The 24,361-nt window shown below is 42.8% G+C and overlaps 1 protein-coding gene across 4 annotated transcripts in view; it reads left to right on the forward strand.

Moving 5' to 3' along the window:
- RHOBTB3 (Rho related BTB domain containing 3) overlaps positions 1-24,361 on the forward strand; it is an 86,877-nt gene that overhangs the window by 55,223 nt on the left and 7,293 nt on the right. For 2 of the 4 annotated variants that reach the window (XM_086413192.1, XM_086413195.1), the window contains one exon: positions 557-3,498. The exons of the other annotated variants lie outside the window; for them this stretch is intronic. In XM_086413192.1, the coding sequence (XP_086269318.1) occupies positions 557-672 (116 nt within the window). In that variant the 3' untranslated portion in view covers positions 673-3,498. Of the gene's footprint in view, positions 1-556; positions 3,499-24,361 lie in introns of those variants that run through there. 4 annotated transcript variants of the gene reach the window in all.

The following is a 24,361-nucleotide window of genomic DNA, read 5'->3' on the forward strand; positions in this document are numbered from 1 at the left end:
AACCCTGAAAACTAGGAAGCAATGGAGTACTGTCTTCAACATACTGAGGGAAGATTCCATACCAGACCAGATGATCTGTTGAGTGTAAGATGCTTCATCACAAACAAGGTCTCAAAAATACTTTTTATGCTTGCCCCCCTTTCAGGAAGCTAATAAAAGTTGTGCTTCATCAAAACTAGAGAAAGCAGAGTGAAAGACGAAGTCTAGGAGCAGAGGGAAAAAGAATTGAGAGGACTTCAGAGTTTGGAAGGTTGAGTTAGTGACAGAGAAAACTAAATGAAAAACACAAAGTCCTTTATCTCCGGGAAAAAGAAGTCTTACTTGGGGGAGAGAAAAAAAAAGGACATAATCAAATACTACTTGATGAAGCAGTGACATGATGTATGTAATTGTAAATCACAGAGTAGCGTGAATCCTGATGACTGATTGAGAGGAGGGGAGGAAGTGTACAGCAGAGCGTGGATCTCATCTGTTGCATGCAAAACCAATACTTAATATTGAAAGTTGATCCCAAATAAAATATATTCAATTAATACTCTCTTTCTAAAACTTTTAGTGGAAGAACGCAGTTTTGTTGAAAAGCACAGATGGCCATCGACTATGTACTTGAAGCAGCTTGCGGAATACAGGAAATATATTCACTCCCGGAAGTGTCGTTGCTTAGTAATGTGACCTGGAATTTTTATATACATGCATTTTTTTCTTGTTATTATGAAGAATGGGGTACTTCTGGGTTCCAGGAGAATTCTTGCAACCGAAACCAATATGGGAGTTTAAAAAAATCACCATTCAGCTTACCGTGCTTATTAGATCTTGTTGGAAAAAACTACTATTGTGATCTTAAAAGGGAACAAAGTATACTGTAGGTTAAAATGAAGACTTCACCCTAGCATATAAAGCTGTGTACAGCTACTTTTCCCTTCAAGATTCCTTACTGGTTTAGTGATATGAATACCCCTTCCATTTAAGAAATGTTCAAATTTTTAAAAAATCATGTAGTATTAATGCAGAAATTTCATAATCTGATTAATTGTGCTATTAAAATAAGGGCCATTTAAAGACCCAGTATGACTGTTTCTATAATGAGAAATCTAGAAGACTGATCAGACTGAGATCTTAGAAATTTTCCTGGGATTTTAAACGTGAAATGCCACCTCATTCCAAATCAAGTGACAATGTTCAAACCATAATGAAAAAAAAAATGTGTTTTTTGTCTGAACAATCCACCTGACCCACCTTGCCTCTCTTCCATGATTCTTATTAGCCAGGAAATCTGTATAGGGCTGGCTTTGTGGCTGTGTAGCCTTTGTGCTCACACGGGCCCCCTGCTTAGACGGGCACCATGCTTGGTCCACTACCCTGCGATTGCCACCTTAAAATTCATGTGTGAAGGAGGGCCCTGCATTTTCACTCTGTACTGGCAGATCATGCATATCTCCACGCAGGGTATGTTGTCTTGCTCAGAACATTATCTTCTCTGAAAGCAGAAAAGAGGCACTGACATCAAGCAAAGAGAAGGAAGCTTACTGAGGAAAGAGATCACATGGGGTTTCCCCCACCGGGAAGTCTGTACCACCCAGGGCCTCTCTCCTCTGCCACCTCAACTGGCAAGTGAGAAATGCGTCACGTCGGCTTCACTTTGAGACATTCAGAGTCCTGGCTCCACACAGATAAATACTTTGCTGATCATTCTCTAAGACCAGGATGTTGGTAAAAGTGACTGGCCGGTGTGACTTTAATATGCATTTATGAAAATGCTCGTAGGAAAAGATGCTTTCTAGAGAATTTGCAATCAAAGGCCCAAGAGTTTTCTTTCTTTCAGTGTATTTACTAACATTAAGACATCAGTGGCTTGAACTATGTGAATTCTCTCTGAACTATGTGAATCCTCTCTGTGGACCGAAAGGGTATTTAATGAAGAATAACATGAATCTTGTCCTTCAGGATTTTATCTTGTAAGTTCAAAGAAAGGATATAAATCAAGACTTGTTACATGGAAAGAAAAAGGTACTAAGATAGAGGACAGAATTATAGTTTCTTTTAAATCACATGTCAGCAGAAACAATTACATCAGAAGCTTGCAAGCTGAGAGATGGAAAACCAGATTACTATTTATTGTTAGCATCCTTTTCATCTGTAATAAAGTATTGGAATATATTTTTATTTTAATTTCCAGTAACTTTAGAATACACATACTTTTTGCCCACCTATTCTAAGGTTTGTTTAAACAGTCTTATGCCATAGATTAGACACAATGCTATATAGTTAGTTCTTGAATGTTTGCCAACACCGTCAGAATAAAACAGTAAAAAATCCCCTACAAATATCTTACAAGAAACCTGTTTTTAATTGGATTGTGTTGATAAAGATTACTGGAATGCATTTTTAGTTTTTGCATTTAATTCATTTGAATTAATCAACTCCCACACTTGACAAGGATTAACATTGTAAAGAATAAATACTGAAGTAGATTTTTAGTAATTCATTCACATTTAAGGCCTTTTAAAATGTAATGATAGCCTTTTGCTTTTCATAAGCATATCTTTACCCCTACATTAATTACAGCATTATGTCTAAGTAACTTTTAATCTAGGAAACTGAAAAATGTAAGTGCTAAAGTAAAATATTTCCTTGAAAATACTATTTAACACATCAGTAGACTATAGATAGTTTCTAGGTTGTTGGACCTACGTGAAAGTTGGGTTTGGGAGCTGCTGCTCTGGTGGCATTGAGCACGTAGTTCTGATTATGAAAGTTCTTGGCCACCTGCGAGTGACTCACAAGTGTCACAGGTCTCCTGTGCTAGTCAGAACAGTAATCAAGTTAGTCTTTAAACCTAGACTCTTCAATACCTTTGGATTAACTCGATTTAAAATAACAAGAGGTTTAAAAAAAAAAACAAAAAAACTTACAAACTATCTTGGAAAATGAGTTCTCTTTTAGAGTTTTTCTAATTGAAAGATTATTTCTAGATGAATGTATGCTTTGTGCTGATCTCTGCTTCAATATATTTATCAGTCATTTTATTTAGAGAAGATACTGTATAGTATCAATAGAACTAAGGCCTTTTCTTTCTGGGCCAGATTTTCACCTTATATAACCCTTTATATACTTCTGACTACTCTGTGTTCATTATTGTAGCAGAGTAGGCGTATACTGTAGAAGGTTTTGGAAACCTAACAGAAATTGACCCTGTCTAATCCAGCATGGTGGTTTCCTGTTGGGTCAAAGCAGAAAACTGAAGAATTAGGTCAATTTGACTTTCTGGACAGCTGAACTTCTCAACTGTAATTTTAAAAACTACACTACACTGATACAGCTAATCAGACAAAACGTCCTCGCGTATTTTATTTAATTTAAATCATCTGTTTAATTCTGTCTTTAATAATTTTGCAAAGAAGGGTATGTGTGTATTTTAATATAGCCTGACCTGAATTTATATGTTTTTAGTTTTAGTATTTAACACTTTTGTAACAAATAAACCTTTTTTTAAAACAAGCTTCACACAGTGTCATGTAGTTATTTTCACTTTGGATGTGAATTGCTGAAGTAAACTTGGGAATCCTGCCTTGTATTTCTCAAGCATAATTGTGAAAACCATTATGTGCAAAATATTTAGAACGTTGATGTGTTAGCTGTGATGAGATACAGAAATTTATATTATCTTTAACAACTGGTAGAATTTCTCTTAACAAAAATATCTCTTTTTTCTTTGAAAAAAAAAATGCTTTGATAATTATGTAGCATAGAAACGAGCACATATGTGTTATTTTGGGGGCAAGACTTTTGAGAAACAGAGGCAACTCCACACAATAGTGGGTTAAGAATTTGGGTCTTTCCAGCAAAATGAAAAGGCACCCTACTGACTGGGAGAAAATATTTGCAAGCTCTATATCTGATAAAGGGTTAGTGTCCAAAATATGTGAAGAACTCATGTAACTCAATAGCCAAAAAAAAAAAAAAACGAAACCAAATAAGCCAGTTAAAAACTGTTCAGAGGATCTGAATAGACCTTTTTTCAAAGAACACATGCAGAAAGCAAGCAGGCACATGAAGAGATGCTCAGGATCATTAATTTTCAAAGAAATGCCAATCAGCATCACAATGAGGTATCACCTCACGCCTGTCAGAATGGCTGTCATCAAACAGACAGGAAGTAAGTGTTGGCGAGGATGTGGAGAAACACTGTGCACTGTTGGGAGAGATGTAACTGGTACAGCCACCACGGGAGCAGTGTGGAGGTTTCACAAAAACCAGAAATGAACTACCGTATGATCCGCATTTCCCCTTCTGGGTGTTTATCTGAAGAAAATGAAAATACTAACACAAAAAGATAGCCGCACTCCCGTGTTCATCGCAGCATTGCAATATTCAGGATTTGGGAATAACCTCAGTGTCCATCCATGGATGAATGGATAAAGAAAACATGCCATATATATGTATATGCACATACAATGGAATATGATTTGGCCATAAAATATAAAATCTTACTATTTGTGACAACATGAATGGACCTTGAGGACATTGTGCTGGGTGAAATAAATCAGAGAAAGACGAATACCATATGATCTCACATATGTATTGCTGTTGTTCAGTTGCTAAGTCGTGTCCTACTCTTTGTGACCCATGAACTACAGCACACCAGGCTTCCCTGTCCTTCACTATCCCCTAGAGTTTGCTTAAACTCATGCCCATTGAGTCGGTGATGCCATCCAACCATCTCATCCTCTGTCGTCCCCTTCTCCCCCCGCCTTCGATCTTTGCCAGCATCAGGGTCTTTCCAATGAGTCAGCTCTTCGCATCAGGTGGCCAAAGTATTGGAGTTTCAGCTTCAACATCAGTCCTTCCAATGAATATTCATGGTTGATTTCCTTTAGAATTGACTGGTTTGACCTCCTTGCTGTCCAAGGGACTCTCAGGAGCCTTCTCCAGCACCACCGTTTGAAAGCATCAGTGCTCAGTGCTTTTTCTGTTGTCCAGCTCTCACATCCATACATGACTACTGGAAAAACCATAGCTTCGACTGACCTTTGATGGCAAAGTGATGTCTGTGCTTTTGAATATGCTAAGTTTGTCATAGCTTTTCTTCCAAGAAGCAAGTGTTTTAATGGCTGTAGTCACTATCTGCAGGGATTTCAGAGCCCAAGAAAGGAAAATCTGTCAGAGTTTCCACTTTTTCTCCACCTATTTGACCAGATGCCATGATCTTAGTTTTTTGAAAGTTGAGTTTTAAGCCAGGCTTTTCACTCTCCTCTTTCACTTTCAGCAAGAAGCTCTTTAGTTCCTCTTCACTTTCTGCCATAAGGGTGGTGTCATCTGCATATCTGAGGTTATTGATATTTGTCTTTTCAGTCTCGATTCTAGCTTGTGATTCATCCAGCCTGGCATTTCACAAGATGTACTCTGTATAAAATTTAACTAAGCAGGGTGACCATATGTAGCCTTGACGTATTCCTTTCCCAATTTTGAACCAGTCCCTTGTTCCATGTCTAGTTCTAACTATTGCTTCTTGTCCTACACACAGGTTTCTCAGAAGACAGGTAAGGTAGTTTGGTATTCCGATCTCTTTAAGAATTTTCCATAATTTGTTGTGATCCACACAGTCAAAGGCTTTGGTGTAGTCAGTGAAGCAGAAGTAGATTTTTTTTGAATTCTCTAGCTTTTTCTATGATCCATCAGATGTTGGCAATTTGATCTCTCATTTTTTCTGCTTTTTCTAAATCCAGCTTGTACATCTGGCAGTTCTGAGTTCACATGCTGGTGAAGTCTAGCCTGAAGGATTTTGAGTATTACCTTGCTTGCATGGGCAATGAGCACAGTTGTATATGTATATGAAATATTAAACTAAAAAGCCCTCAAAAACTGAGCTTACAGATCTAGAGAACATATTGGTGGTTGCCAGAGGCAGGGGGTAAGGGGAGTGTGAAATGGGTGAGGGAAATCCAGAGTTATAAACTTCCAGTTACAAAATAGGTCATGAGACTATAATGCAGTGCATGGCGTCTATAGTTAATAGTACCATATTGTGTGTTTGAAAGTTGCTAAGAGAATAGATACTAAAAGTTTTCATCACAGGGAAGAAAATTTGTAACTAAGTGGTGATGGATGTTAATTACTCACTGTGGTGATCAGTTTGCAATATATGCAAATATCAAATCATGATGTTGTATACCTAAAATGAATATAACGTTGTATGTCAATTATATTTCAGCTTTTAAAAACTGGGACTTTCCAGGGTTGAGCACAGGTAGGAGGAGGTGAGAGACCAGGCGGCCATAATGTGAGATGGAATGTGCACTGTATATTACAGCCCCTCCCTAGAAGGTTCCCAGATTGCCAGTTAAGACTCCTGAACCCATAAAGACCTCCTCAGTTCCATTAGAATTATATTCCTAACTCAAATCTGACCTGGGAACAAAGCCTTCAAGAAGACTCCCAGTGCCTATTGAAGAACCTCCACAGTCCTCTGCCAGCAAGATCCTTCATAACCTAGCCTCAACTTTTCTGCCTTGACAAGTAGAACTACCATCCACACTGTGTTCTTGCTCATACTCCCTGCTGGCTTGGATTGGGTTACCATTTCCTATCTACTTTGCAAGCTCCAGCATATCCTGTAGTGGAGGTCATCATGCTTAGTCATGTCTGACTCTGCAACCCCATGGACTGTAGCCCACCAGGCTCCTATGTCCATGGAACTTTGCAGCAAGAATACTGCAGTGGGTTGCCTTTTCTTACACCCGGGGATCTTCCTGACCCAGGGATTGAACCCGGATCTCTTGCATCTCCTGAATCAGAAGCCCCCATATCCTGTAGAGTCCCAAGTAAATAATGTATCTCTTTTCTTTTCCATGCCTCTTCCAGGAAGAAGTAATTCCATCTGCATGTATCTTTTCTTAGTTCTTTATTTATGCCTTTCTTATGACAGTTGAGCTTCCCTGATAGCTCAGTTGGTAAAGAATTCACCTGCAATGCAGGAGACCCTAGTTTGATTCCTGGGTCAAGAAGATCTGCTAGAGAAGGGATAGGCTACCCACTCCAGTATTCTTGGGCTTCCCTTGTGGCTCAACTGGTAAAGAATCCACTTGCAATGCAGGAGACCTGGGTTTGATCCCTGGGTGAGGAAGATCCCCTGGAGAAGAGAAAGGCTACCCACTCCAGTATTCTGGCCTGGAGAATTCCACGGACTGTACAGTCCATGGGGCCGCAAAGAGTCAGACACAACTGAGTGACTTTCACTTCACTTCACTTCACTGAGGCAGTTACTGCATTTTAGGTATTAACGTGTTAGTGGTCTGCATTTGGCTACAACTTGAAAGCTGGGACCATGTCTTGGTTTGTGGGGAGGCGATGAACAGATAAAATAGAAGAGTGGTATGTGATAGATCATTGAGGGGATACAGAACATGTGCAAAGTGATCCTTGGGAACATCTCTGCCTGGGAGTCCCCACTGGAGGTTAGCAGTGAGTTGGGCTGTTGGGGCAGAAAGGTTCCTATTGTGCATACTGAAGGAGAAACAGCTCCAATGTTACACATAATGTTTGTCTGCAAATGCTCCTTTAACCGCATGCAAATAATTTCCTGGCACGTCCTGACCATGTTCTAAAAGTCTTTGTTGTCCCGCTCTACTGTCGCAGCTTAATGATGAGTTATCAGATTAGTATGAGAGTGTTCATACTCTTACACGTTCTTACACGTTCAGAGCAAGGAGCTCTCTGGTTGACTCCTTTTTAGGAAAACAGGATGCAATTTAGTGGACATGATATATTCTCTACTTTATTTTTTTTATTTTTTAAAATTTATTTATTTTAATTAGAGGCTGATTACTTTACAATATTGTATTGGTTTTGCCATACATCAACATGAATCCGCCCTACTTTAAAAGATTAAGTGAAAAGGAGATGGGAACTCAGCCCCTCTTCCTATGTTGGAAATTTGGACTGAAAGATCAGCAGGAGAACTCTTTTTTTTTTCTTTTTTTAAGGAACAAAATTAATTTGTCTTTCAGTATAGGAGGCTAGAAATCCAAAATTAAGGTGTCCACAAGGCCGTGTTCTCTCTGAAGACTCTAGGGAGGCTCTTCCCTGCTTCTTCCTAATTTCGGGCAGCTGCTGTTAGTCGCGGGTGTTCCTTGGCTCATTGACAGAATAGCATCAGACTGTTCTCCAGCTTCACACGTCCGTCTCCCTCTGTGTGTGTCTTTTGTCCAAGTGTCTCTCATAGAAGAACACCAAAGTCACTGGGTCAGAGCCCATCCTAACAGGAGGACCTCATCTTAACTTGATTACATCCGCAAGACCCCATTTCCAAGTAAGATCACATTCTCAGGGAGAGGATTAAGACTTGCATATTGCTTCTTGGTGGGCACAACTCACCTTCAACAACTCTAGCACAGTCAATGCTTTTTGCCCTGATTTATCCTCGTCTGTATTGAGAGTGTAAACTTTCGCATATATGTGAGCCAGTATGGTGTTACAGTCGTTTTACTTTTAATCTGATTTAGATTTATCATGTATATTCAGCCCTGCTTGGCTTTTGCTTTGTAATAGAAACTGAGATTCTTCTCTTTCAATAAGTGTATGCCATTTATATTAAAAATATGTGATTCTAGGATCACATTATGCTTTCTCTTACTGCTTTATTTTTTCTCTAAAGTTTTGTATACATTTTTGTTTTATGTGGGTTGGGTAGCTGACTATGCCTTGGAAGCTTTCTATCCTGTTTTGGGACATATTAGTGTTTTATTTTTAATGCTTAATATTTTATTTTGGAAACACTAGGGACAATGATGATTTAATAGCTCCAATTCCTTCTCTCCAGCACCAGCTCAGTAGGTACTGGTGTAAGTATTATTTCTTCTAATGCTTACTTTACACCTTAAACTATACTCAGTCCCAACTGTTTGAATTATCAGAATATAAATAAGACTTTTAGAGTTCTGATCATAAAAGATGAAATAACCAATATTCTTACACAACCATCTAGTTCTCCCAACTTTGATTAGTTTTATTGTTTCTTTGTCATTGATTCATGTTATAGACCAGAAATGTGATTCCAAGAGATGTTTCTCCCTTAGTTTTCAAGTTAAACCAATTTTAGGCTCACTTCTCTCCTGTTACAGTGTCTCTGTTCAGCTTGTGTGCAACTGAGGTTTATCTTTTAACAGTTTCTTCAAGGTGCATATATAGGAAATACATTTTTGTAATTCTTGTATGGTCAAAAGTACCCACTATTGCCTTTCTGGGCTTCCCTGGTGGCTCAGCTGGTAAAGAATCCACCTGCAATGCGGGAGACCTGGGTTCGATCCCTGGGTTGGGAAGATCCCCTGGAGAAGGGAAAGGCTACCCACTCCAGTATTCAGGCCTGGAGAATTCCATGGACTGTATAGTCCATGGGGTCACAAAGAGTCAGACGCTAATGAGCAACTTTCACTTCATTGCCTTTCTAGTTCAACAGTCTGTCTGGGTATAACGTTTTGCTCACACTTCTATTTCCTGGAGGGTTGTGAATTTATCCCTCCACTGCTTTCTAATGATACATATATATTGTTGTGAACTTTAAAGCCAGCCTGATATTTCTCCCTTATAAGTTATTTGACCTTTTTGCTGGAATTCCCAAAGAATTTTATTCTGTTTTTTTCAAGGTCCATGCTGTTCTTACTTTGCATGATATAAGCAGATAACTTTTCTGCGTATTTTCTGGCACGGATAGTATGGAAGGTAAATAGGAAACTTCAGCTGTAGCTCAGCTCCGTTCCTTAAGCTAAAATGACCTCTTTGATTTGAAAAGTTCCTTAATGAATTTTAGATCTGGAATCTTCTTTTAAAATTCTTTTTTGAATTTATTTTTAATTGGAGGATAATTGCTTTACAATGTTGTGTTGGTTTCTGCCATGCATGCGTGCTAAGTCACTTCCGTCATGTCCGACTCTGCACCCCTACGGACTGTGGGTCACCAGGCTCCTCTGTCCACGTCTCCTGCTTTGCAGGCGGATTCTTTACTGCTGAGCCACCAGGGAAGCCCCAGGTTTCTGCCATACAACAGTGCAAGTCAGCCATGAGTGTACATATGTCCTCTCCCTCTTGAAGCTTCCTCCCACCCCTGTAGGTTGTCACAGAGCACTGGGTTGAGCTCCCTGTGTTACACAGCAGCTTCCTACTGGCTTTCTGGTTTACATTTGATAATATGTATGTTTCAGCGCTCTCAATTCGTCCTCCCTGCTCCTTCCCCCATTGTATCCACAAGTCCACTCTCTATGGCAGAATCTCTGTTCCTCCCTGCAAATAGGCTCATCAGTACCATTTTTCTAGACTGCGTATGTATGTGTTTATATATGGATTTGTTTTTCTCTTTCTGACTTCACTCTGTTTAACAGGCTCTAGGTTCATCCACCTCTCTGGAACTGACTCAAATTTGTTCCTTTTTGTGGCTGAGTAATATTCCATTGTATATATGCACCACAACTTCTTTATCCATCTGTCTGTCGACAGACATCTAGGTTGCTTCTGAGTCCTAGCTGTTATAAATAGTGCTGAAATGCACATTGGGTTTATTTATGTGAGTACAGTGAGTGAAGTTGCTCAGTCGTGTCCGACTCTTAGCGACCCCATGGACTGCAGCCTACCAGGCTCCTCCATCCATGGGATTTTCCAGGCAAGAGTACTGGAGTGGGGTGCCATTGCCTTCTCCATTTACTGCGTACTAGGTTAATAAAAATTTGGTCATTTCTACTGGCAATATGTGAAACCATTTCTCTGCTGTATTTTAAGGCTGTATTAATACATTTAAAATATTTTATCAATATATTATTTTCAAAAAGTACTCCATGGTTAAACTTGTTTTAAAAACTGTTCTACTGTATAAAAACAATGACTGCTGTGCCCAATTTTGTTTCACTCGTTGTCATGTTTCTCTAGTTTTTCTTTAAAATTGGAGGAAGTTACAGTTCAGTACACACAGGCAAAGTCATATCCAACTCTTTGTGACCCCATGGACTGTAGCCCACCAGGCTCCTCTGTCCATGGAATTCTCTAGGCAAGAATACTGGATTAGGTTGCCATTCCCTTCTCCAAGGGAAATACAAGCAAATGTGAGTACAAGCAAATGAAAATGCATATTCTCATCTTTCTCCCTATGGTCAACAAAAGAATGCCTTCCCACCAACATCCACATCCTGGTCCCCAAAACTTATGAATGTTACCTTTCATGGCAAAAGGGATTTTGCAGGTGTGGTTAAGGTAAGGCTGTGGATCGGGAAAGATTATCCTGAGGTCCATTGTGATCCAAGACCCTTATAAGAGGGAGGCAATACAGTAAGAGGAGGCAATGTGGGGATGCTCTCATCCCTGTCTTCAGAGGGTAGCATTTTGGAGGAATTAGCACCTGGAGGAGGGCATGGCAACCCAGAGGATCTTCCTGACCCAGGAATTGAACCAGGGTTTCCTCCATTGCAGGTGGATCTTTATCAACCAAGTCTTATAATCAAGGGCAGGGTTTCTGATAAGGATAAGGTGCTGGCCTGCATTCCTTCAGTCCAGAGATCATCTGGCATCAGATGCTCTCTTGGTCTATGAGTCTGGAGGTTATTGAACTGGGATCTTCCTGGAATGAAAAATGCTTTATCTGCTGCTGCTACTAAGTCACTTCAGTCATGTCTGACTCTGTGCGACCCCATAGACAGCAGCCCACCAGGTTCCACCATCCCTGGGATTCTCTAGGCAAGAACAGTGGAGTGGGTTACCATTTCCTTCTCCAATGCATGAAAGTGAAAAGTGAAAGTGAAGTCACTCAGTCGTGTCCGACCCCTAGCAACCCCATGGACTGCAGCCCACCAGGCTCCTCCGTCCATGGGATTTCCCAGGCAAGAGTACTGGAGTGGGTTGGCATCTCCCATTTGGTGGGGGTTTTAGATCTGCAGAGGAGCTCAGATTTGTGCCTGTCCCTTGAGGGGGAACCAGGACCCTGCCCTGAGGCTGCACTATTGTTTCCTGTCTGTTCCTCGCTCTCTCTTCATCCCCTCCCTTTCCTGATTAGCTACTGTTTGAACTTGCCCTTTAGAACTCAGGTAAGGTCTTGGAAGGGCTTCCCTGGTGGTTCAGTGGTAAAGAATCTGCCTGCCAATGTAGGAGACTGGGGTTTGATCCCTAGGTAGGGAAGATCCCTTAGAGGAGGAAATGGCAACCCACTTTAGTATTCTTGCCTGGGAAATGTCACACCACTTAGTGACTGAGCCCGCACGAAGATCATGGAGGCTGAATGAAACCTGTTTCCTGCAAACAAGAAATGGGGGACATAGACTTTTGTGCCCTGGAGCCCCATATGGTTCCTGCTTGGTTTCAGAACCAGATTCTCCCTTCGGAGCCTATAGACGGAACCATCCCTGCTGACATCCTAACTGTACCCTAGTCAGACTGATTTTAGACTTCTTACCCCAAACTTTAAGATAATAAATGTGTATTGTTTTAAAGCCATTACGTTTATGATCATTTGTTAAAGCAGTAAAAGGAAACAAATACACCCTTTACTCATATAAAGATGACATGAATTATTATATATTCCTTGTTCTCAATCCATTTAAGGAGGATTGAGTGGGTCTTAATACCTTCAACATTGCTTGCTCGCTCAGTCGCTTAGTCGTGTCCAACACTTTGTGACCCCGTGGACTGTAGCCTATCAGGCTCCTCTATCCATGGGATTCTCCAGGCAAGAATACTGGAGTGGGTTGCCATTTCCTTCTCCATAGTAATTTCTTCAACTTAGTAAATCATTAAACCAGTTGTTGTCAAGCTGTAGCTATCATCGAGTCATCTGAAAAGCTTTTCTTTTTTCAACTTTTTAAGAGTTAAAAAAACCGGCCACACTCTGAAGCACATGGGACCTTAGTTCGCTGACCAGGGATCAAACCTACACCTCTTATGTTTGAAGGTGGGGTTTTAAGCACTGGACTGCCAGGGAAATTCTGTTAAAGACTTTTAAAAACAGAACCCTGGGCCCCAGTTCCAGAGTTCTGATCTTGTAGATCTTGTTCGGGCCTTGACAGTTTACATTTAAAACAAGTGCCTGGGTGATTCTGATGCTGCTAATCTATAGAATGGGCTTTGAGAACCCACTGTACAGCTCTGTATCTCTTGGGTCTGAAGCACCCAGTTTCTCAAGGGCTCCCCTGTCCTCCTCCATTAGTTTAACTTGACTTCTCAGTTCAGATCAGTCGCTCAGTCGTGTCCGACTCTTTGCGACCCCATGAATCGCAGCACGCCAGGCCTCCCTGTCCATCACCAACTCCTGGAGTTCACTCAGACTCATGTCCATCAAGTCAGTGATGCCATCCAGCCATCTCATCTTCTGTTGTCCCCTTCTCCTCCTGCCCCCAATCCCTCCCAGCATCAGAGTCTTTTCCAATGGGTCAACTCTTCGCATGAGGTGGCCAAAGTACTAGAGTTTCAGCTTTAGCATTATTCCTTCCAAAGAAATCCCAGGGCTGATCTCCTTCAGAATGGACTGGTTGGATCTCCTTGCAGTCCAGGGGACTCTCAAGAGTCTTCTCCAACACCACAGTTCAAAAGCATCAATTCTTCAGTGCTCAGCCTTCTTCACAGTCCAACTCTCACATCCATATATGACCACTGGAAAAACCATAGCCTTGACTAGATGGACCTTTGTTGGCAAAGTAATATCTCTGCTTTTCAATATGCTGTCTAAGTTGGTCATAACTTTCCTTCCAAGGAGTAAGTGTCTTTTAATTTCATGGCTACAGTCACCATCTGCAGTGATATTGGAGCCCCCCAAAAATAAAGTCTGACACTGTTTCCACTATTTCCCCATCTATTTCCCATGAAGTGATGGGGCCAGATGCCATGATCTTCGTTTTCTGAATGCTGAGTTTTAAGCCAACTTTTTCACTCTCCTCTTTCATTTTCATCAAGAGGCTCTTCAGTTCCTTTTCGTTTTCTGCCATAAGGGTGGTGTCATCTGCATATCTGAGATTATTGATATTTCTCCCTGCAATCTTGATTCCAGCTTGTGCTGCATCCAGCCCAGCATTTTGCATGATGTACTCTGCATATAAGTTAAATAAGCAGGGTGACAGTATACAGTCTGGATGTACTCCTTTCCCAATTTGGAAACAGTCTATTGTTCCATGTCCAGTTCTAACTGTTGCTTCTTGACCTGTATATAGATTTCTCAGAAGGCAGGTCAGGTGGTCTGGTATTCCCATCCCTTTAAGAATTTTCCATAATTTGCTGTGAACCACACAGGCAAAGGCTTTGGCACAGTCAATAAAGCAGAAGTAGATGTTTTTCTGGAACTTTCGTGCTTTTTCGATGATCCAGTGGATGTTGGCAATTTGATCTCTGGCTTCACAAGAGTTTGACCAAAAGAGCAGAGTCCCCCCTGAGGCTTGGACCTGTCTTTCCCAGGATGATTTCTGCTTGGGGGAGTGTTGATGAGGGGAGAGGGTTCAGGAGGTGTGGGCTGGACTCAGACACTAAGCCTGCAATCCTCACCTCGCACTGCCATTGACCTTCCAATCTCCTGTCATGTTCAGGGTTTCTTTAGGCTTATCCTGCGTTCGTGCTGAGTTGCTCTATTGTGTCTGACTCTTTGTGACCCCATGGACTATAGCCCTCCAGGCTCCTCTGTCCATGGAATTTCCCAGGCAAGAATATTAGAGTGGGTTGCCATGCCCTCCTCCAGGGAATCTTCCTGACCAGTGATGGAACCAAAGTCTCTGGCGGCTCCTGCGTTGACATGTGGATTCTTTACCACTGAGCCACCTGGGAAGCTTGCCTGCCCAGACGCCCAGTCATGTCTGACCCTTTGCAACCCCACGGACTATAGCCTGCCAGACTCCTCTGTCTATGGAATTTCCCAGGCAAGAATGTTGGAGCGGTTTCCTCTTCCAGGGGATCTTCCCAACCCAGGAATCAAATCTGCGTTTCTTGTGTCTCCTGCATTGGCAGGCGTATTCTTTACCATTAGTGCCACCTGGAAAGCCCCACACTTATCCTGAGTGCTGGTCATTTACCCTGTTGTACAACAGATGACACAAGGCTGTGAATCCTCAATGAGTTAATGTAAAATTAAATTCTGAAAGACTTAGAAAACAGCATTATATGCACTTTTAAACAGAAAATCTGAGTTTTCATCAATATTTTCTGTTAATAATGACAGATTTTACTACTATGTCAGAATATACTTTTTTTCCTGAAAATCTCCTACCTTTTTGTTTTCTTCTAATTAAAAAAAAAATATTCAGGTTCCCTATAAAAACTGGAAACAATATTGGAACAGATCATAAATAATCGTTTTTAAACTGGAGACACTTGTAGGACAAAGTTTGGTTAAACCAGTTTTGTGAGTCTGGAGCATTCCTTTTGTAGGTAGCAGATAACCACTGTCTCCTTGCACAGGCTTGCTTCCAACTTCTGAGTGCTTTTCAGTCCTTTCCCCTGAAAGCAAGTATCTTGTTTTTGCCTGTAATTTTAGTAAGTCTCAGGCTATCAAAAAATAACTATGAATTCCTCAGTTGCGGTTTTCAAAAAATTAGAGTTTACATAGACTTTTATTTTCCTAGAAATCTCCTGTCTGATTCTCTCCCCAGGGTCACCTGGGTACCCTAATGTGTCATTTTTCTTGGGTCTTATATCCCCTGGATTGGAAGAGGAGTAGGGTTGTTTTTCTGAATTGATAGTGACTTTCTCTGAGGAATGAATCGCCTCATATTAAATTAGGACATTTTGGTCTGTAATAACTACGTACCCAAATCCTCGAGTGGCCATGGATAAAACCCTTGGTAATGGGGTAGCTGGCAGAGTCCACTGCTGCAATGCCCAGGTGAAGTTTAAATGCTTTCCTTGACTAGATGGAAAGAAAATGCTGGGATAATTTCCTTGGCAAGACTCAGATATAAAGAGATCACTGAAAGTAGGTACTATCAAGCATCATCTGGGCATTTTCCAAAGCTGCGCACTCATCACCACCACTTTCTCTTATATTCCTCACTGTTTTTAATGGATATGGTCAGAAAGGCTGACCTGGTGTAGGACATTAGTAGGCATCTGACTTCTTGAATCTTACTTCATATTTATGTGTCTTTTAGCACCATTTCCAAAGTTTCAGAAGTGTGTGTTGAATGTAATGGGACACAGTTGATGAAGAGCCCAGCAGCTGCTGGTCTCCAGGTTGACAGCATTGACTTTCATGGCCCATTTCTGCTTAGGGACCAGAGGTTTGACCCCAGTGGGGGACACAGAGGTCACTCAAGCAGAATGAGGCTCCACCCTCAAGGGACCTGAGGGCAGGACCTGCAGGGAGGGGCAAGGTAGAAGGACAGGAGACACCCCAGAAGTCACTTTGGGAGACTCTGGGGCTCGTGTTCTTCAGGCAGAGGTATAATCGAGTGAAATTTCTGTTACCACTATTTATGTGAACTCTGTAAGCTGGTGAGGCCCAGGGAAACTGAAGTGTTGTTATTTCGTCATTACTGTTTACTGCCCTTTTGCTAAGTGCCAGGCATTTTGCATATGTCATTTCCTTTTAGAGGAGAAAATAATGTAGCTCGGAAAAGTCGTCTGGTGAGGTGACTACACATGAGGGACAGAGCCAGAGTGCCCAAGCTGGCCCGGATCTCGGCTCCACCTCTTGCTCTATGACCTTGGACAAGTGACCTGGGGGCTTTCTTTGGATTTCATCCGCTCATGTATAAAATGGAGCTCATGGATGTGGCGACCTCGTGGTTTCACTGGGAGGAGCAAATGAGGTGACGCGTATATGGTGCTGAAACCGGGGTCTTGCGCGGGCTAGCACCCTCTAATGATTAGTATTATCAAGTTGACCCAGCCCAATCCTGGGAGCCCAGTGCTGTCAGTATCTCCAACTCTAACTGGAGCTCAGCGAGGGATGGCCTAAGGCCACGTAGTTAATAAGTGACAGAACTGGCTGAACTCACACCTGACGGCGAAGCCTACAAGCTCTACCAAGTAGCAGACAGCCTCCATAAGCATTCTAAGAAAAATGTCAAATCATCCAGCTAAGGCAGGAACTGGTGCTCCCTTTAAATAACACTGCTGGCTCTGTGTGATATGGGAAGACAAATGGAGGCTGCACATGTCCCTGGCTCCAAGGTCAAGGAGCCATCAAGGTCATCCCTCCGCCCCCACCTTCATCTCCACCCTCGTCCTGGGAAACTTTTCCAAGGTCTAATCTGATCGTGATTCTTCAAAGGTATGATGAATTAATACACCACACTTGTCATTAATGTTTGAAGCAAGGGAAAATCTGCCTGCAATACGGTAGACCTGGGTTTGATCTCTGGGTCAGGAAGATCCCCTGGAGAAAGGCATGGTGACCCACTCCAGTATTCTTGCCTGGAGAATCCCATGGACAGAGGAACTTGGCGGGCTACAGTCCATGGGGTTGCAGAGAGTCAGACATGACTGAGTGACTAACACACACCCTCTGAGACAGATGACTGGAAAGCAAGCAACATATCCTGATAGAGGTGTCAGAAAGGAAGGTGGCTGGTTGCAGGGTTCAGCCAGCCCCAATAACCAGGGAATGAGGTTTCTTTGATAGTTCTCTCTTTTTTTTTTAATCGATTTTAATCAGTTAATTATTTTTAATTCTCATAGGAAGAACCCAAGCTGAAGAGCTTTGCTTAGCCACAGGCACACAGCTAGGAAATGGCCTAACCAGGATTTTAATTCTATCCTTGTGGCTTCTACACCAGGAAAATCTATACTTAGTGCAGCAAGTACACAACTGGTCTTGGGCCAGTTCCTGTAGGAACTGAGCAGCTTGCATGAACAGTCTCTTGTTAAATAGTACAACTGAAATGGGTGAATTACATAAGCTATAAAGTATGCCTAAGTTTTTTTGGGGAAAACAGTGGAGACAGTGATAGACTTTATTTTTTTAGACTCCAAGATCGCTGCAGATGGTGACTGCAGCCATGAAATTAAAAGCCCTTGCTCCTTGGAAGAAAAGTTATGACCAACCTAGACAGCATATTAAAAAGCAGAGACATTACTTTGCCAACAGAGGCCCATCTAGTCAAAACTATGGTTTTTCCAGTAGTCATGTATGGATGTGAGAGTTGGACTCTAAAGAAAGCTGAGCGCCGAAGAATGGATGCTTTTGAACTGTGGTGTTGGAGAAGACTCTTGAGAGTCCCTTGGACTGCAGGGAGATCCAACCAGTCCATCCTAAAGGAAATCGGTCCTGAATATTCATTGGAAGGACTGATGCTGAAGCTGAAGCTCCAGTACTTTGGCCACCTGATGGGAAGAGCTGACTCACTTGGACAGATCCTGATGCTGGGAAAGATTGAGGGCAGGAGGAGAAGGTGATGACAGAGGATGAGATGGTTGGATGGCATCACCGACTCAATGTACATGAGTTTGGGTAAACTCCGGGAGTTGGTGATGGACAGGGAGGCCTGGCGTGCTGCAGTCCATGGGGTCACAAAGAGTCGAACACGACTGAGCAACTGAACTGGACTGAAGTTATTTTTCACAGAAAGGAGGAACAAGAGACTGGAAAAAGGAATAAACGAAGGAAGGGATGGAGGAGGAAGGAGAAAACATGAGTAGCTGGAAAAATGTTTTCTAACTGATTCAATAACCACTGTAATCCTGTGACATGGGTTCAGTGAAAGCCAGCAGAACTGGATGAAAACGGGAAAAGTTTGTTTCTGGGTAAATGTTTGGGCCTCATGAATGTCTTGTGACCCATCTCCTCTGCCTGCTCCCTACGCCCCCTCCCTGCCTCTGCCGCCACTTATACCCACAGCACAGCCTTGTGACGACATGTGATGAGCAAATAGAAACAGTTTTTTGTGTGTGTTTGCTTTTGGTAAAGGCATACTTGCTGCAACCTACAGAGTTCTACAGTCAGAGGACTGTCTGAACGAGTGCTCTGTTAAGGGTGCCATTCGCAGGTGCTGATGCCCAGGGCTGTGCAGTTTGCTAGCACAACACAGATGCTGCTCTAGCACCTCTGGAAGGGCTGCAGAGTTAGACTGGGCCGAGGGCCTGGTCACGCTCACCTTGCCACCAGATGTAACGCATTTCCCCGTCACCCCGTCAAGCTGGAGGCGCCCTCCGGGAGGCTGTTTCACGGCTATCCATCCTTTATTGTCGTCTCCTTGTATGTCAGCAAAGGGAGAGAGACGAACGCTTGTGTGAGTGTGTGTGTGTGTGTGTGTGTGACGTTCGGTGGGTTTAAGAGCAGAATTGTTGTTCTGATAGACTTTTCTTTAGAGTCGTGTTAGCTTCACAAGAAAACTGAGAGGAAGATACAGAGATTTCTCATATACCTCCTGCCTCCACATGCATGTAACCTCCCGAGATATTAACACCCGCCGCCCTACAAAGTGATACACTGTTCGTCACCAGCTGCTGAACCTACACGGATGCATCGGTCTCCCAGAGCTGGCAGTTTACTTTAGGGGTCGCCCTTGGTGTTGTGCTCTCTAGGGGTTTGGATAAATGTATAATGACATGTATCCCACACAATAGTTTCACTTTTCTAGAATCCTCTGTGCTCCGCGTGTTCCTCCGACCTACTCCTACCCCCTGGCGACCGCTGGTGTTTCCACTGTCTTCATAGATTTCCCTTTTCTGGAATGGCAGAGCTGGAATCACACAGCGTGTAGCCTTGTCAGGTTGGCTTCTTTTACTGAGTATTATGCTTTGAAGGTGCCTCCATGTCTTCCAGGGCTTAACAGCTCATTTATTGTTTTTCTTCCCTCTGAAGAACTTTTAACATTTCTTGCAAGTAGGTATGCTGACAACAGATTCTTTGGGTTTTTGTTTGCCTGAGAAGGTCTTTATTTCTCCCTCACTTTTGAAGGGTCATTTCCCAGTGTACAGAATTCTAGCTTGGTGCAGATTTTCTCTCAACACTGTAACTATTTCAGTCTACTCATCTCTTACCTGCGTGGTTTCTGAGGAGAAGTCAGATGTGATTTTTATTTTTTCTCTTCTATAAGTAAGATTTTTTTTTTTTCCTGTAGATCCATCAAGATTCTTTGTTTATCTTTTATTTTCTGTAATTTGAAAATGACTAGTCTAGGTGTGGGGACTTTCCACATGACACTAGTGATGAAGAAACCCCTGCTAATGCAGGAGACGTGAGGCCTGGGTTCCATCCCTGGGTCGGGAAGATCCCCTGGAGGAGGGCGCGGCAACCCACTCCAGTATTCTTGTCTGGAGAATCCCATGGACAGAGGAGCCTGGTAGGCTAGAGGCCACAGGCTCACACAGAATCAGATGCTACTGAAGTGACTTAGCACTTAAGCAGTCTAAGTGTAATGGGATTTTTTTGGCTTTTTTTTTTTTTTCCTTCTTGGTTTTCTCTGCGCTTCCTAGATCTGTAGTTTGGTGTCTGGAGAAATGCTTAGTCATTGTTGCTTTAAATGTTTCTCCTGTTCCTTTCTGTCTTTCTTCCCCTTCTGGTGTTCCTATCCTGCATGACTTTTGTTGCTGTCCTGTATGTAGTTCTTGGATATTCTATTCTGGGTTTTTCAGTAATTTTTCTTTCTCTTTGCTTTTAAGTTTTGGAGGTTTCTTTTGAGACATCCTCACGCTTAGAGATTCTTTCCTCAGTCTTAATCGGTTTTGGCTGCTGTAACAAAATGCCACAGAGTAGATAGCTTATCAGGGCTTCCAGGTGGGGTAGTGGTGAAGAATTCACGGGCCAGTGCAGGAGACTTGAGTTTGATCCCTGGGTCGAAAGATCCCCTGGAGGAGGAACATGAATTTGTGGGGGACACGCTCAAACAATACATAGCCCATGTCTCATAAACTAATGAGCCTGTCAGAGGCATTCTTCATTTCTGTCGCAGTGTTTTTGGTCTCTAGCACTTCTTTTTTGGTTCTCTTTAGAATTTCCATCTCTCTGCTTACGTTGCCCATTTCTTCTTTCATGCAGTTTACTTTATCCATTGGAGTCTTTAGCATGTTCATCATAGCTGTTTTGTTTGTTTTTTAATTTATTTATTTTAATTGGAGGCTAATTACTTTACAATATTGTAGTGGTTTTTGCCATACATTGACATGAGTCAGCCATGGGTGTACATGTGTTCCCCATCCTGAACCCCCCTCCCACCTCCCTCCCCATCCCATCCCTCAGGGTCATCCCAGTGCACCAGCCCCGAGCATCCTGTTTCATGCATCAAACATGGACTGGTGATCTGTTTCACATGTGATAATATACATGTTTCAATGTTATTCTCTCAAATCATCCCACTCGCGCCTTCTCCCACAAAATCCAAAAGTCTGTTCTTTATATCTGTGTCTCTTTTGCTATCTCGCATATAGGGTCATTGTTACCATCTTTCTAAATTCCATATATATGCGTTAATATACTGTATTGGTGTTTTTCTTTCTGGCTTACTTCACTCTGTATAATAGGCTCCAGTTTCATCCACCTCATTAGAGCTGATTCAAATGCATTCTTTTTAATAGCTGAGTAATATTCCATTGTGTACAGGTACCACAGTTTTCTTATCTATTCGTCTGCCAATGGATAGCTGTTTTAAACTCCCAGTCTGATCCTTGCAACAGCCCTGCCTATTGCCTCTCTGTCTCATCCAGCTGTGTGGTTTGCCTTTTAATATACCTATAATTTTTCTTTGTTACGGAAAGACTGATTTGTTTATTTTTGGCCGCACTGGGTCTTCATGGCTGTGTGCAGGCTTGCTCTGGTTGAGGTTTCTCACTGTGGGGGCTTCTCTTGTTGCGCAGCACAGGCTGGAGGCATGGGGACTGCAGTAGTTGTGACATATGGCTCAGTTGCTGCTGTGCCCAGGCTCTCAAGAGGTGTTGTGGCCCAGGGGCTTCGTTGCTCCACGGCACGTGGGATCTTTCCTCAACCAGGGATTAAACTGGTGTCCCTGGCACCGCAAGGCAGATTCTTAACCCCCGGACCACCCGGGAAGCCCTAGTGTTTTCCTCCCCTTTGGCCATGTTGCCTGGCGTATGGGATCTTGGTTTCCCTGACCAGGGATTGGACCTGCCCCCCTTGCATTGGAAACTCAGTCCTAACCACTGTACCCCCAGATAAATCCCACTTGTCATTTTTTTCCCTGATGGCCAGAGACGTCGTACAGGATAACTGCTCTAAACAGGCAGTTTACTCTCCTGGTGGTCAGATGTGTGGAGGGCGAGGAGCCTCTTGTATTCCTGTGATCAGGCCTCTTGTTAGCTAGCCTGTGGGTGTCACGTGTGCTTCTCGAGCCCACACCCTCCGTGGGGGCCTGTCTAAGCCAAGTAGAGTGACGTCAATGGAGTTGGGAATTTCCCTTTTCCTTCTGGAAGGCTAGAGGGGTTTGGAGTTGGGGTTTTTCTCTTCCCCCGGGTCAGTTAGGCTCTGATAAAACTCCAGCCTGCTAGGCCCTAGCTAGATAGTTAACTCTTGAGAACAGATCTTGTTAAGAAAAACAGAATGCTCTGGTGTATTTCCAAATAATTCCCTCTTCTCTACCCCCATGTAAAGCATGGGGTTTTTTCCCTCCAGCATTCACTGTGAGAACCTGGTTAGAACTCCAGGTGTTAAAACTCACAACAGTGTGGGCCCCCGATGACTGGGTCCCCCTGGAGTTTTTAGCTGTGAGCTGTTGAGCACGGCTCAGGCTCCCCTCCTGCAGCACTGATTCTCATGTCAGTTGAGATTCTCTGTTTGCCTGTCAGTCTCTCCAATGTGAGGGCAGCTTGCTTCTCTTACAGATCTAAGAAGAGTTATCGATTTCTCAGTTATTCAATTTGTCACTTTTTGACAGGATGGAGGAGCAACTTCCAAGCTTCTTCGATGCCAGATCAGAAACTGGCAGTCCTCAGGAGCATACATTTTAAAAGTCGATCAGATAAAGGGCTGGGACTCTCAAAATGAGTGCATGACCTGCGGGCCAGAACACTGTGCAACCCAGCATTTGCCAAACGCTTTCGACCATAAAGCCCCTTTCTTCATGTACTATTTATCAACATGCCCTGGAACCGGTGTTCTGAGGAACCTGCTTGGAGGAACACCGAGCCCAGATGCAGCCCTTGCTGGAGAAATAGCAAGTTGTTTCTCGAAGGTGTGGCTCAGTGCCCAGGCCCCAGGGAGGCCCTCTGTCGGTCATCCCATGAAACCAGGAAACACAGTCCCCTTTGCAGCAAAAGGCAGAGCAGTGGGAGTGTGTGCCCCCAGTGCCTGCTGGGCTCAAGTCCGGGCTCAGCTGAGGGTCCCTGGGCAGCTCAGCTTCTCTGTGCTTTAGTTTTCCCGTCTGTAGGATGGAAGTGACGATGGTAATAGTTGGCTTACTGGGCTGCTCTGAGGCCCACGTGAATGAAAACACGCTCAAACCTTAGAAAGTGCTTGGCATCCTGTGTGTGTGCAGCTGGGTCTTTCCAAGCTCCTTCCATCAGTGTACCCTGCAGACTCTCACATTAACATGTTTCAACCAATGGGGACACTAAATAGCCTCTTTAAAAATGTCTAGGAAACGTGGGATAAAACCCATGCCTTGGTTTTAACTATTATGAGATACTACCTGTATGCTGTTTTCTACGTTTTGATCTGTACAAGTAGGAAGACAGAGGAGGACCACTGTCAGCCCTCTCTTTGGTACAAGGAAGTAGTCTCCAACATTGCCAAACTTGTACCCCCTCTTTTTTTTGATATTAAAAAAATGGGATGGGCCACAGCCTCTGCAGATGTAGTCAGATGTAGTCATTGTGCTTTAACCATCGGCTGAGACAACAGTAACAATCAAAAGCTGTTATGAATGTAAGGATGCTTTTTAAAAAATGTTTTAAATAGATAATTGTATGTACATGCACTGATTCTTCAAATGAATTTACATTTTATCCCTGCTGCTGGCATCTGAGGAAATAGACCAAGAAAACCTTTGAACTGGGTAAAAACATTGTTCATCTTTGTTAAAATATTAGAAAATATATATGCAGTGAAACACACCATGGCACCTCTTTATGTATCTCCATGGTAAATCAGAACACCTGTGTGTCTTCTCTGACCTCAGTAACACAAGCTCCTTCCCCAGGTTCTGCAGTGTCCACTCTCCTGTAGTCAAAACATTATCAGTGGAGAAAAGGGTCCTTTTACTAAAGACCGTCCTGTTAGTGAGAAACGCTTATGCCCCAGTCCACAGATTCTTATAAAGGAGGGATGCTCTGTCTCTTGCCAGCTCCAGATGTGTAAGGCAGCACTTCGCATCTGTTGACCTATCCCTCATTTGGATGATGGGAATTTCTCAGGTTATGAACAGTTTTCAGCCATGGGGCTGCACCTGAATGCAAGGGGTTTGGGGTAAATTGGCCTCAAAAGTGGACCAAGAAAAGGGGTGAGAGGGACGGATTGGGA

The sequence above is a fragment of the Bos grunniens genome, chromosome 7 (genome assembly GCF_055505025.1).
Source record: "Bos grunniens cultivar Pamir isolate PY7600 chromosome 7, Bosgru_T2T1.0, whole genome shotgun sequence".
Taxonomy (NCBI): Eukaryota; Metazoa; Chordata; class Mammalia; order Artiodactyla; family Bovidae; genus Bos; species Bos grunniens.